Raw genomic sequence first — 13994 nt, 5'->3', positions numbered from 1 at the left:
GAAACCAACACAATCTGCATCAACAATCTTTTCCCTTCTCATTTAAACGTAATTTTAACAGTGAAAACACAAGTGGGTATAATAAGCTGTATAATAATATTCACAATATTTACTTTTCATGTCTGCTCATCATTTTGGGTTATGTGGACAGATGTAGGAGCGTCATTCTGATACTGCTGTGTTATGCTGCCATCTTTTGGTTAATATCAGAAGTGCTTTGTTAATCTCGTTTAACGAGGGAAGATGAATTACTTTTTATTTTGCCATTACTAACTTTTAATTTGTGATTTTTTTATCTACGTTTGTGCTGTATTCATGTAGTCTGTATTTATATGTATTTCATTGTAAAACTTGGGGCGGTTAGGCATGAGGAACAAATATTAGTGCCCCGTTTTCTTCAGGGCACATTTGACAGCTGGACAAACAAGTGGACTGTACCATAACCACGATACTGTAAATGCTTACAATAAAGCAGATATTATCCTGGGTGTTGAGTGGGTAATTATGCAGTATTGTTATGATAATTCGTAACTCCTAAACTAAGATATATCAATCAATATCTCCAAGAAGTTGAGATCGATGCTACCGGATATGAGTATCGATTGGATTGTCCCACTTCCGGTTTCTACGACAACAACGTAGTGCACATGGGGTACATTAGCTAGTGACATATAGCGTGTTTGAATCCTTTAGATATACTATATTACAGGTTTTTTTGGTGTGAAGTATACTTTATATATTAAAACAGAAGTCACAACATCAGAAGTAAGTATGGGTAAGAAGAAAGCAGGCGGAGGAGGCGCACTGGGCCGATCTCTGATCAAGGAGAGACTCCAGGCAGGCCGAGGAAACAAGAGGGGCGACACCTGGGTATGTCATGGCAACAACTAGCTTATATTTAGGAGAGGGCAGGTATTTCACTGGTCAGGCTTCTGTAGAAAATTCGGCCTGGAGATCAATTACACAGGAGCAATGTTTTTTTCCCATCCAACCACAACATTTTTAACTTATTTATCCTTTTTTCCACATTTTCAGCGCCACACATGTGAGCTGAATGATGGCTATGACTGGGGTCGGCTGAACCTGCAGTCAGTCACAGAACAGAGCTCCATGGATGACTTTCTGGCCACTGCAGAGATGGCAGGAACAGAGTTTGTTGCAGGTAAGAAACACCTCACTTAACTGGTGTGTAGTTCTTTGGTTGTAGGTTGTACAGGTATGTTGTGGGCAAAGATTGGCAGTCATTTTTACTTACCAAGCGTGGCAAGGTGTACTCATTGCCCCCATACATGTCATTCTCAGACACAGCTGTTGTTAACATATCAAACACATCAAACTGAATGCAAACCAAATACCCACTGGTTGTTGCAGAGCTAATTTGGGGTTGAAACGGTTGATACTGTGTTGTATGTAGCTGCAATTTAATAGTCTTATCATTGAGCACATGAACTGGTAGGTCACGGCTTAGAGCAGTGGTTCTCAAATGGGGGTACGTGTACCCCTGGGAGTACGTGAAGGCACTCCAGGGGGTACGTGAGATTTAAAAAAATATATATTTAAAATTAGCATCCATTCAAAAATCCTTTAAAAATAGTTATTTAATAAATATTCAATAAAATATAAGTGTAGGTTCATAAACTGAATTTTATATTCAGTAGGCTATTCAATTTCATTATGCTAAAAAACTCAAACAATGGAGTCGTGGTTGAAGCGTAGCAGCAATGCTGCTGAAAACACGGAGGGACAAGTGCCAAAGAAGGCGAAACCAGAGCCGGCAAAATTCCGTCAGTATTCAGGTATTTGGCTGAAAAAATATTTCACAGGGGGTACATCACTGAAAAAAGGTTGAGAACCACTGGCTTAGAGGATCGTAGATAAATTGTGCACAAGGGTAAAGGGGACTCAGATATATTTTTGCCTTAGATGTTACTGTGTTATCTGCTACTCCTTTGTCCTTTGATTCTACTGCTGTCTCTGACTGTTCCATGCTTTGTTTTCTTAGAGAAACTCAACATCAAGTTTGTGCCAGCGGAAGCCAGAGCAGGTTTAATAACAGCTGAAGAGCGAACCAGGCTGAAGAAGCTGCATGAAGACAACAAGCATTTTCTCAGAATTCCTAGACGGTAAGTGAACCAGATCTAGTTTATTTTATGAATCGCCCATGCTGTATTTTCTGAAATTTATATTTTTGTGGTATCTCTTTTCCAATTTTAAGCCCCCACTGGGACGAAGGCACCAGTGCAGAGGCGCTTCAGCAAGCAGAGAAAGACAGCTTCTTGGAGTGGAGACGAGTGCTTGCCCAGTGAGTAATATTCTGTATTCTCAGTCACCTTTTTTCTTTTAAAGATGGTTTCTTATAAACATTACTGTTGTTGTATGTTTAGAGTGTCTAAAAAATTTAAAACAGCAATTGTAATATGGTTACATCAGTGTAGGATTATTGTTGTCAGCAATTTAACTCCACATTTGACCCTTATAGACTAGAAGAGGAACAGAAGTTAATTCTCACCCCATTCGAGAGGAACCTGGAGTTCTGGAGACAACTGTGGAGAGTGATCGAGAGGAGGTAAAAAAATAAATAAAAGTTGTGTACAGCTGTCAGCTTATACCCTTCTTTAATGAGGAATGTGTTCTCCTTATCTAATACTTACCGCAAAACTGTGTTTGTGTTTTCCTTTAGTGACGTCGTCGTTCAAATTGTTGATGGCAGAAATCCTTTGCTGTTCAGATGTGCTGACCTGGTTAGTACATTTGGTAGAGTTGTTTAAGTGGAAAAAAAGGAAGATGCATACACTGTTAAAGGAGGATGGAACTAAACTGTGACTTACTTTGCAGTGTTATTCCACCCTGCATTAAGATACATACATATTCTATATGCTGGGTTTCCGTCACCTTTAAACTGTCTGTTTTGTCTTTTGAATTGTTTTTCTTTTCATCTTAAGTTTTTTCCTCAGAGCTTTCTAACATCTGTACTTACTGTAGTTCAAATATTAAAATGAAATAAAAGAATATACAGCAGAAATACTGTATACAGGTGAACGGAACATTTGACTCTTTTCTGTTGTGTGCTGCCAGGAATTGTACGTAAAGGAAGCGTCAGAGCATAAAGTGAACATGCTGTTGGTGAATAAGGCGGACCTGCTGACCAGGGAGCAGAGGAGAACGTGGGCCAGACGTTTCCAGAAAGAGGGGATGAGGGCAGTTTTCTGGTCTGCGCTGGCAGAGAGCGACAGACTGGATGCAGAGGAGAAGGTGAGTTTGAGAAGCTGCACATCACCGTCGAATTTGAATGTATGTGTTTATACATTTATATACATTTCTTGGTAGCAAATAGAAGTGTAGATCTAAATTCCCTCATCATGGGTAGCTGGATGTTATCAGTTTGTGATTTGAGATTGTTTTGGAGAAATGCTTGTGAATGTGTGTAGATCTTTTTAGCATACTCAGACTAGCTGCTGCCTTTTAAAGCCAGTATCAGAGTGCAACACGTCTCTTCTCACAGGGCATGGAAGTGGAGGAACCAGAATGTGTAGAGAGTGACGAAGAAGAAGAAGAAGAAGAAGGACAGCCAGACAATGAAGTGACAACCCAAAAAGGGGCAGATGGAGAGGAGGAGATGGAGGAGGAGGAGGAGGAACAAGACAGTGGTACAGACGAAGAGCAGCGGGAAAAGATAACTGTAGGTGAAGAGGACTGGCACACCTGCTCAGAGGGTGAAGATGATGAAGAAGACGGGACAGTTGGTTCATCCAATAAATCCTCCTTCCACAACTCAAGCCGGCTGCTGCATAAGGATGAGCTGCTTGAAATGTTTAAGGCTGTTCACAACGGGCCCAGGTGTAAAGAAGGAGAACTTACAGTGGGACTGGTGGGTGAAAAGTTAACACGATACAATTCATTGCATAATGCCTGATGTGATAAAGTCACCTTTTATGAGTTTTCTGATTGTCTTTGTGAATGAATTCGACAGGTTGGGTATCCTAACGTGGGAAAGAGTTCCACCATCAACACTATCCTAAGGAACAAGAAGGTGTCTGTTTCAGCCACTCCAGGACACACCAAGCACTTTCAGGTACGGTACAACTCTTTAAACCTCTCCATGTGAATTCAAGTCTTTCATTAACAGAAAAGCCTCATGTGTGACTGATTGTGTTGCTTTTTCTTGACATGTATAACAGACTCTGTATGTGGAGCCCGGCCTGTGCCTCTGTGACTGTCCGGGTCTGGTCATGCCCTCCTTTGTTTCTACCAAAGCTGAGATGATCTGCTCTGGGATCCTGTCCATTGACCAGATGAGAGATCACGTACCTGCGATCTCCCATATATCCTTTGCATGCTGATGGCAGAATCCTGCCGCAGTTTGTTTTAAGTCACTGACACAGAACTGCCTTTATCTTCAACCATCCAATCATGGTAGTGTGATCAGCTGCATCCCTCTGTCTCTATGACCCAGCATCAGTTGTTGATTTGTTTACCTTAATTAATTCAAATAACCAAAATCAATTTTAAAATAATGAGTTGTTTTTTTAAATGGTATACCTAGAAACTTGAATTTAAACTTCATGAAGCTCACAGCCCCTCCGACTTTAAGAATTTTCTTGGATCTTGGTTAAGTCTTTAACAGATTTGACACATATGTCAGGCGATCCCTCGGCATGTCCTAGAAGGCACCTATGGCGTCAACATCATCAGACCACGAGAAGATGAAGACCCCGACAGGCCTCCCACCTCTGAGGAGCTGCTGATGGCTTATGGATGTGAGATCAGTTATTTATTGTGTCAACAGAGAATACATTAACAATAGGCCAAAAAGATGCTCTTGGCAGTGTACAGCTCTGAATTTAGATGAGCTTTGCTTTTATATCAAATAATCAAAAGTCTTTCATACACCTATGTATTATTAGCCCACTTTATAGCCTTTTGTTTCCTAGAACTAAGTTTATTTTTGTTGTTTTTAAAGCATTCAGTAAACTCTGCTTTAAGATAAGAGCAGCATAAAGTGTATCATTGTGTTTCCCTCTATTTTAGTCATGAGAGGCTTTATGACATCGCACGGCCAGCCTGATCAATCCAGATCAGCCCGATACATCCTGAAGGATTTCGTCTGTGTAAGTGCCTCAGAGTCAGAAATGAAAAATGACAGTTGCTTGTATATTTTGTTGTTTTTGTCTACTTATTTGTAGCAGCTAACGGTGAATAAGACGTCAGGGAACTGTCCGTTGTGAGTCAAAAATTCAAGGCAGTCTCCTTAAAGTCATCACGTGACACCTCTCTCTGAAATATTGTTTAAATATTTGAACTCAACACTCAAACAAAATAATAGATTTACTGCCCCTCTCGCTCCCACTGCGTTTTCTTTATTTATCCATGGCCTTTACCTTGTACTGTGCAGGAGTGCGAACGCCCCCTGTTTCTGATTGGCAGGAATAGTGTTCTACGGCTCAGTCTCTCATTTAAAGGGCCAGGCCTGCTCATGAACGCTGCACTTTTTAAGAACATAAACAAAGTAATTCATTTTGATCTACTTGTTGCCACAAGTATGTTAATTCACTTGTAGCATAACCTACAATAAGTGTGACTTCACTGTGCTTCTGCTTTATGTTTAAAAGAACAACAGGAATCTTTGGTTATATAGCTGCACATTGTAGTGTACAGTATAATGTAATTGTTTTCTATCATTGATTTAAGATGCATTAAAATATGTGCATGCTGAATAGAACATCCTCTCCCTAACAATGTTGACCCCTTACAGGGAAAGCTTCTGTACTGCCATCCTCCTCCACATATCAACGCTCAGGACTTCCAGCCGCAGCACAACCAGTTCCTGAAAATAGACTCAGACTGCTGTGACCTCTCCTCCACAACAACAAGCAAACACCATAAAATCAGGAGAATTGAAAATGTGGTTGACAAGAACTTCTTCCATCAGGTACCATTGATATGCTGTTTTCTTATAAGACAAATGACTTAATTGTAGTTTTAGGTTGTCATAGAATTAAAAAAAAAAAAAAAAAAAAAAAAAAGTGACATGAAATGCTTGAGTATTGATGGGCTCTCAATCTTCAGGAGAACGTGCGGGCGCTCTCCAAGGGGGTTCAGACTGTTATGGGATACAAGCCAGGCTGCGGACCTGTCGCCCCAGAAAAACCTGGTCCAGAGGCGGTGGTGGGAAAACCCTGGAAAAAACATGGCAACAAGAACAAGAAGGAGAAAGTACGCCGTCTTAAACAGCACCTGGACGCCTGATGAAGATCCTGAATCAAAGCAGTTTTAATAACAGATCATTTCAGCAGGAATTTAAAAAAAACATAAACTACAGCTCACATGTGATTCCAGAGGAATTAATGCTTAGTAGTATGTGTAGGAAGATATAGGCTATTTAATCCTGTGAGTATGGAAATGTATGGCCGTCTCAATATTAACAAATAAGGTGCATAATCTGTCATGTACTGCTCTGGTTAGAAGATCATATTGGTGCAATGCATTCCATCAGCTGGATCTCCAGTTGTACACCAGATCTTAATACAGTGTTCGTAAATGTACATTGTACACTGTACATCCAGAGGGTGTGAATTTTATAAGACATTGAACAGGCCTTTTTCAAGTTGTATTTTGAAGGCGTTTCAAAAGACAAATCACAAAGTCTAAATCACCCGAAGAAATGACTATGTTTGACACAGCTTTTATTCATAAAATATGTGATTCATTCAACAAAGCTGGATTATTAAAAAAATTGAAGGTTTTCATGTTGGTGCATCCTTTTTTTCTACTCCATTTCCACCAGGTAACATTGGTCAATGCAACACAATACAATGTTTGAAAGACAAATAATCTGTATTTGCAAATGTTTTGATAATTCAAATCCCATATGCACACAATTATTACTATCTAGGGGCATATGTATTCATGTAGAGGTTCATCTCTAAAAAGGTTTCAATGACTAAAAATGTACATTCATCAATATTTTAATACCAGCAATTGATTAAATGAAAGTAAAATTGATTTAAAGTTTGATTGATTGAGATGAATTCACCAAAACCCATGACATCTGTAGTTCTTCTTTCGCTCCCATACATTGATTTCATAACATTGCATGCAAATGTCTATGAAAGCTCGACTTTCACACAGGTTGAGCTCCAACTAAATGATCAAACAACTTGCGTTTTAACTTTTTTTTTTTTTTTTTTTTTTTTAAAGCATGGATGCATTCGTTTCAAGTTAGCCTTCAAAAACTGAGACTTTTTAAGCTTACCTCCCACAGCATCCAGTATTCCCTAAGCATGTTATCACAGGTGAGCTCCTCCCTTAAACATCCAGGTGCTTCCATCATGCGTTTGTGCGTCTGCGTGGCTGCACAGGTGCTGCATGGATTCGTTTTTTTCCTAGTACAACGAAATGTAACTGTATTCGCAATTAATATGGGTGCACGTACCTTGACCCTAGTGGGTCAGACAAGAGAGAATCCCAACACTTTTCCATTCGGTTTACTTGAATTTTGCGTCGATTCGGTCGCTACCTGTTTCTCTCACAACGCAGACAGACGTTGCGTCCCCATCGGCCTCAGCTCTCTCTCTGCGCTGCTTTTACTGCTGTCATGCTTTCTGTAAGTATGTCTTCATTCACCATTAGTTCCAGGATGTTTTTGAAACTGACATTAAACCTGTGTTAACTCTTTAAAGCTACGTGTATCAGATGTGCACATTTCGAAAAGAAGCTCCAGGAGGCACCATCTCTTTCCTCTACAGCTTCATTGGTAACCTGTGCAGCACAATTGGAGCCATTCTGTCCAGACAGCTGCATATTCAGGTATCATAGTTTTTATTTTTTTTATTTTTTTTTATCAAATTGCATTCAGTAATAAATCATCTCTATTCCCTCCTCTGTAGGTTTTGATGGGTGCTTTTGCTGCTGCTGTGGATGCTGTTAGTTTTATTGCTTGCTGTTTCCATGTGCTCCTGTACTGGAACTCAAAGGCAGGTGTGTCTAGAGAAACGCCATATCTCAATATAAAATGCAAAACCTTATCACTCTCAATACACCAACTGTACGTTGATGTTTTTAATATTAGTACCCAACTAACACTTAAGGCAAAACAGTAATGAAATGTATCAGAGACACTTTACAGATAACCAAACACATGAATAGAGGATGTGTTACAACTGTGTCGGTCCAACTGCAAATATCTCTGTGTTCTCAGGCAGGAGGCTGAGGATGATGAGAGGGCGGAGGAGGCAGCACCTCCTTGCAGTGTGTGTACTGATGGTAGTTGCAGGAGGCTTTTTGAAGTCCAGGGTGACCCACCTCTCAGCAGAGAGGCCTCTCAGCAGCAGGAGGAGACTGCTGCACACCATCCTCCAAGTAAGCACACACCACCCCTGCTGCTAGTTGTAGTCCTTTTTAATTGTATGACTTTAGTTAGTGTAGTTCCATGGACAAATACATTTACATTTTATTTTATCTACACTTTTCTCACACTAAAGTGGTGCTTCTGCATTTTTAAATGCTCTGTAGTATATTTCACAGCATCTTCGATTCTTGCAGTGTGGATCGATGTTCATGTTTATTTTGACTGACCTCCTCCCCTCATATTGTAGCAGACATTATAACATCTTAAAGCTGTTCTTCTAACAGGACAACGTTGAAGTCCTGGGTTACATGCTTGGCCTGCTGTCCTGTGTCATCGCCTGTACCTCCAGGTTCCCTGCTCTCTGCAGAGCAGTAAGTGACAAACATTACATGAGTGTTTTGGTGTCTGATCCACCTATTATTGCTTTCCCAAAATATATCCCAGTGTTAAATCCCTTTTAAACAAATTACATTTATTTTCTCCCTTTTTAGTACAGAGGACAGATGTTTACCTGGGCCTACATGTTCTCTGGACTGCTGTGCTCACTGGCTGGGGCTCTCTATGCTGCTGCCATACTCCTCTACGACACTCAGTTTGGCTTTCTTTTAAGAGTCATGCCGTGGCTGCTGTCAGCAATATGCTGTGTCACAATGGACCTTCTTGTATCCTTAAATAGCAAAAAGTGACCGCATCTTACTCAGTCTGCCAGGTTCAGGGCTTCACAACAAAACCCTTTAACCACAGAGCTGTAGGTGGTTTCCAGAGTGCATTTACTACACAACGATGATTCAGGTAACTGTTTGAGAAAAAGGGATAGACACCATGACTTAACAAAAAGAGAAAGAGCAGCACAAGCAGAAACCCAAAAGTGATCAATACAAAATACAAGAGAAGAACTTCACAATTCTACAAACAATGTTTGACATCTGAACAATAACGTGTAGTACAAGTAGGTTAAATTATGTCTTGAATTGCTCGATTGTATGTGAGTTGTACTGACTTTGAGCCAGGTGTCGACCTTTAATCCAACGTCTTTAGATTCTTGTCGTCCACTGGTGGAAGAGAGGAACCAGACAGCAGCGTACCAGTTTTTTTCCAGACACAGAGAGCCTTTTAAGTGGCTCACGCATCCTCACTGCGGATAATGATGTCATGAAAAGACCAAAAAAACAGCAAGTTCATTCTTCCACAGGGACAAAAGTATGTTTTGATTCTTTATGTTTAAGGTCCTATTTGTTTTTCTAAACTGTTGAAATTGTACAGGAATCTTTCTGAGTAAATAAGGCACTAACTAACCAACTGTTTTATATTTAACATTGACAGTATTGGAATATTACTTACTGTGTCATTTCACTCATTCAATTATCGCAGAATGCAGACATTCCTCTGCAAGGTTTGAGTGATTTTCATAAAATGAATGCTAATGATGCTTTTTTTCAGTTTTGGTTTAATCATAATTCTATTCAACCTTGTGTTCAAAGACAAAAAATGTCCAAAAGATGACTGAGATGGGTTGTTATATGGATGTCACTGTTCAACCAGCAGGAAAAGTAAGTGAAAATCTGAAGGAACAGACTGCATACTCACTGTATATTTTCTTCAACTCAATCAGTTGTCATCCTGGCAGTTGAATATGTTATTTGTTGTTGTTGTTGTTAAGCAGAAATGCCTGAAGGAAGTGATGTCATTGGAGGAAGTGGAGGACCGGTCTCTCAACCAGAATGTGCGAGTGGACAGTTTCTGCTCCTCAGATACATCATGTGACTCTTCACTAGTCAGCTCTGACCTGGAGGTGGGTTGGAGCCCCGTTTAGCCCTGCTGGTGAGCAGTATGACTTTTCTTACCAACTTGAGTAAGCTGAACAATCAAAGCAGAGATTCAAAGTCAATGCTTCATTAAAACATTCAATGCACAATACTCACACTAATAATGTGGTCAGCATCTTCACAAGAAATAGTTGTTGTTTGCTTTTTAATCAACAACCTTATTAACCCTTCTGATTTAATATTCAGCAAGTAATAACCTGGAAGTAACATTTCACCCTTTTTATTTGATTTCAATAAGCAGTGCAGCACTTTTGACTCTACAAATATCTATTTAAATCATCAAACATCTCAAATGTACACTGTTGCATATATATATTTATTCTGCCATCTTAACCATATTAAGGAATAGCTTGTCTGTTTTGCAGTGCTGAACAGTGAGCTCAGACTCAAGCCAGTCAATAAATAAAGCTATGTGTACTCACTGGGCCTACCACTAGATGGCGACAGCATGTTGACTTAATGTGTGTTTCAGGACTACTGTGAAACTATGAATGAATATAACGGGGTGTTTTGTCCGCTGTTAACTTGTGCAATATCACTTTGTGTAAACCGCTTGAATCTGTTTTATTTCATAACCTTTGTATTTGGGCTTATGTAACCGGTTTTCCCAGCACAGCATGGAAGTTCATGAAGAGGTTAAAGTCGAGACAATGCAATTGACCTATTTAAAGGGTTGAACAGCACTATCTGTTCTACTTTCGTTCCACCTCACTAGATTTATGTACCGCCTTTTATGAATGGGCTGTCTCTGTTTAGATTAGATTAAATCAAATGCCTCACATATATATATTTTAGAAGTTATAATGAGCAAATTATAATCCAGCGCTCTGAGGAAGTCATAAGAAGAAGTTACAGTCCGGACAGGTCAGCAGTTTGATCTGCTGCACACCAAGATTTGTGCTTTTCACATGTGACCCTGAGGGAAGTAAGTCAGACAGTCGTCAGAGGTTCTTGTGAGAAGACAACAGTCATCATACTCTTTTAGGATTGATGAGTCATACTCTATAATGAGAACGTGTGTGCACGCGGTTTGTTGGTAAAAGTGTATGGAGAGAATATTTATTGGTTTCTTATCTGGTGATTCGAAGTAAAGTGAAACGTGCAAAGAATTAAATATCAGCTACACAGCAAAAACTATCTTGTTTTTGAGGGCAGCTCACATTTATATAAACTCCCCTCTCTGAAAAGTCATAGTTTGAGTTTGCATGGAGAGTGAAATTACAAGCTGTTCCTTTTTCAGGCACTTGCAGCCAAAAGAGAAACTCCCTTAATGTTCTGCTGTAGAAAGTCAAGCTATGGAGGATGTCATTTAATCAGAGAAACAAAGGTAAACGGTGTGAGCACAAACAATTGCAGCTTGATACTGTGAAACAAACAGGAAAAACAAATGACTTGAATTCCCTTATTAAAGATAGTGTGATAGAGTAGTAAGAGGGCTTAAACAAAGTGTTCCAAATGTACCGGCTTAAAAATTGTATGTGGTGTATGAATACTTCTCCTCTTCAACTTAATTTAATCTCAACTCTCATATGTTAGTTTTTATTTTTTTTGTCCAAGCACTGGAGCTTCCAAATATTCAGTGTTTTGGGGGCAGCACTGGTTTGGCCTTTGAGTCTGTAAAACCAAATCTGTAAACTCCTGATAATAACAGCTAATCTTTTCTGATCAGAAAGGAACAAATCGCTGATCTGAACTCTTTGTCTAAAGAAAGACAACAGCATGTAAATTCATAGATTAGTCCCTCCCTGCCTGGAACTTTACCCCCCATGCTAGTTAGAATTAACAGAAGCTGTTTGCTTGGTGATTTAATGGAAAGATGGTTTCACCCAGTGTCTAATGTTTAATCTCAAACATTCATTCAACATTCATTGAAAGCTGTCATTTTTTTCTTTTCCACTAGATTGAACTCAGAAGTTACCAAACTGTAAAATGTTACAAAGCAACCTGAGGACAGAGAGGAACAGATCATAGTGCTAGTGAACAATTTTTAGATATGCAAATAACATGAATTTAGACGTCTTCTTTTCATATCCACATAATTGCTGATCGTGATAAAACCACACAGCATTTTGGAGTGTGCTGCCTGCATACACTGGGCAGTCAACGCAGCCAGCAGCTTGAATTGTCTATTGTGCTGTGTGTTTCTTGCACATTTTCTGCTGAGTGCCGGCTCTTCACTGAGGTGAGGGGGGGGTTTGTATGTACTGAGGGGTACAGCCGGGGTTGGAATTGTTTGAGATTTGCCTTGTGGCCCAATTGTTCTCCTGTAAAGGGTTTTTGATTAAAGACCAACACTGGGCTGGGCCTGTCTGCCTAGGAAGTAGTGCAAAATGCTTGCCTTGTCTATAAGGGGCCTTCGTTACCCTCTGCTATTTTGGGAGATGTTTATGGTCTGTTGTGTGATGTTTGCTGGCGAGGACTTAACACTCTCTGTGTGTGTGTGTGTGTGTGTGTGTGTGTGTGTGTGTGTGTGTGTGTGTGTGTGTGTGTGTGTGTGTGTGTGTGTGTGTGTGTGTGTGTGTGTGTGTGTGTGTGTGTGTGTGTGTGTGTGTGTGTGTGTGTGTGTGTGTGTGTGTGTGCGCGTGCGCGCGCAAGTCTAAGCCTTTTGCATTCTCGACATGGGGCTGAGTCTGTTGCACAACGTGAGTCATAAAAAAAGTATTTTGTCTTTCGTTTTATCCCATCTAACCAGTGTTTGATGGGATAAGGATCAGAGCCTAATAACAAATATTCCGGTGCTAGATGAAGGCAACTTGGATACTTTTGAGATGCTTTGAGCAAACTGCAACCACTATGACACATTGGTTATATACTCCTAAACATAACCCTCTTGAGGCCTTAATGTCTACAGGGATGGTTAGTGAGCTATGGTGACTCTTATACAAATTGTAAATGATGACATGATAATCCTTCTACTGTTATCTTGCATAATACTATTTTAACATGTCCATGTTTTCCAGTGGGATTTTGAAGAGGCAAATGCCCAGTGGATTGAACCAAATGCAAAACAACAGGAGGAGGATACGTTTCCACCGCAGGAGAGGCTGACAAACCCCAAACTTGTTACCATCTGCACCTGTTCCATGTTTGGCCTCCCACAGAAAACTCAGTCTGGTAAAGAAGAGGGTGAGAGCGTCTCTTCTGCAAGCCTGGCAAAATGGCAAACAAATGAAAATCTCAATCAGTGATGTGATACACATCTGGTGCATTCATTTGAGGGGAATAAAAGAGTAAACACTGAACTATTATCTTTCTTGTTTTACTTTACAGTTTAGCTAATGTGTGTGTGTAATATACTGCATCTTTGTTATAACCTTAACAGGCCGTTGTTGGTAAAAATTTATGGTGATAATTGCAGATCTTTTGGTTGGTGATTTTGAATGTTGCATTCTGGTTGCAATGTGCAGCTTTGTCCTTAAGCAATACTATTAAATATTTTAATTTAATTTAATGACCATTAAGTCATTATCTACTGCCGAGGTAACACAGTGCTAATTGCATCTATGCCCCACTGACACACCTGCATTTACTGTCTATAGCTATGGGGGCTGCAGAAGAGGACAAAAAGGAGATCTTTAGTTTATGGATGTTTTTCAGTGAACAGAGTCAACTACAGCGGTTGGAAAAACTCGCATTCATCAAAACCACTGAGATCTGTTAATACAGTTTACAGAAAAGACCTCCCCTAATAAAACAATATTGCGACCTTGCTGCCTTGCAGGGTTATTGGGTCACATCCTGTATTTTGCTAGTCGACCCGGGTTATCAGGGCTGGACTGGAAAAAGCCCAGCGGCCCAGATAAGCACCAGACTAGACGGCC

General features: G+C 40.0%; 2 protein-coding genes across 4 annotated transcripts; both read left to right on the top strand.

Annotated features, from left to right (window-relative positions):
- Nucleotides 1-598: 598 nt before the first annotated feature.
- On the top strand, nt 599-6744 carry lsg1 (large 60S subunit nuclear export GTPase 1). Its single transcript, XM_054602709.1, has 14 exons — nt 599-870; nt 1036-1162; nt 2003-2123; nt 2216-2302; nt 2480-2566; nt 2681-2741; nt 3076-3252; nt 3503-3868; nt 3971-4072; nt 4179-4326; nt 4638-4757; nt 5029-5108; nt 5753-5929; nt 6067-6744. Exons 1-14 carry the CDS (start codon nt 772-774, stop codon nt 6244-6246), a joined length of 1932 nt encoding a protein of 643 aa, XP_054458684.1. The 5' UTR covers nt 599-771; the 3' UTR covers nt 6247-6744.
- Nucleotides 6745-7275: 531 nt separating this feature from the next.
- Nucleotides 7276-13408, top strand: tmem44 (transmembrane protein 44). Of its 3 annotated transcripts, none has more exons than XM_054603355.1 (10): nt 7276-7603; nt 7680-7806; nt 7887-7977; nt 8198-8358; nt 8632-8718; nt 8839-9009; nt 9386-9547; nt 9829-9897; nt 10011-10139; nt 13134-13408. In XM_054603355.1, exons 1-10 carry the CDS (start codon nt 7281-7283, stop codon nt 13359-13361), a joined length of 1548 nt encoding a protein of 515 aa, XP_054459330.1. In that variant the 5' UTR covers nt 7276-7280; the 3' UTR covers nt 13362-13408. The 3 variants fall into 3 exon arrangements, with proteins under 3 accessions (XP_054459330.1, XP_054459329.1, XP_054459331.1); XM_054603354.1 differs by having other exon boundaries at nt 10008-10139; XM_054603356.1 differs by having other exon boundaries at nt 10008-10168; nt 13134-13217.
- The last annotated feature ends 586 nt before the right edge of the window (nt 13409-13994 follow it).

Source organism: Anoplopoma fimbria, chromosome 8 (assembly GCF_027596085.1).
Source record: "Anoplopoma fimbria isolate UVic2021 breed Golden Eagle Sablefish chromosome 8, Afim_UVic_2022, whole genome shotgun sequence".
NCBI classification, from domain to species: Eukaryota; Metazoa; Chordata; class Actinopteri; order Perciformes; family Anoplopomatidae; genus Anoplopoma; species Anoplopoma fimbria.
Note: the sequence above shows the minus strand (reverse complement) of the source record. Positions and strands in the feature narration are given on the sequence as shown.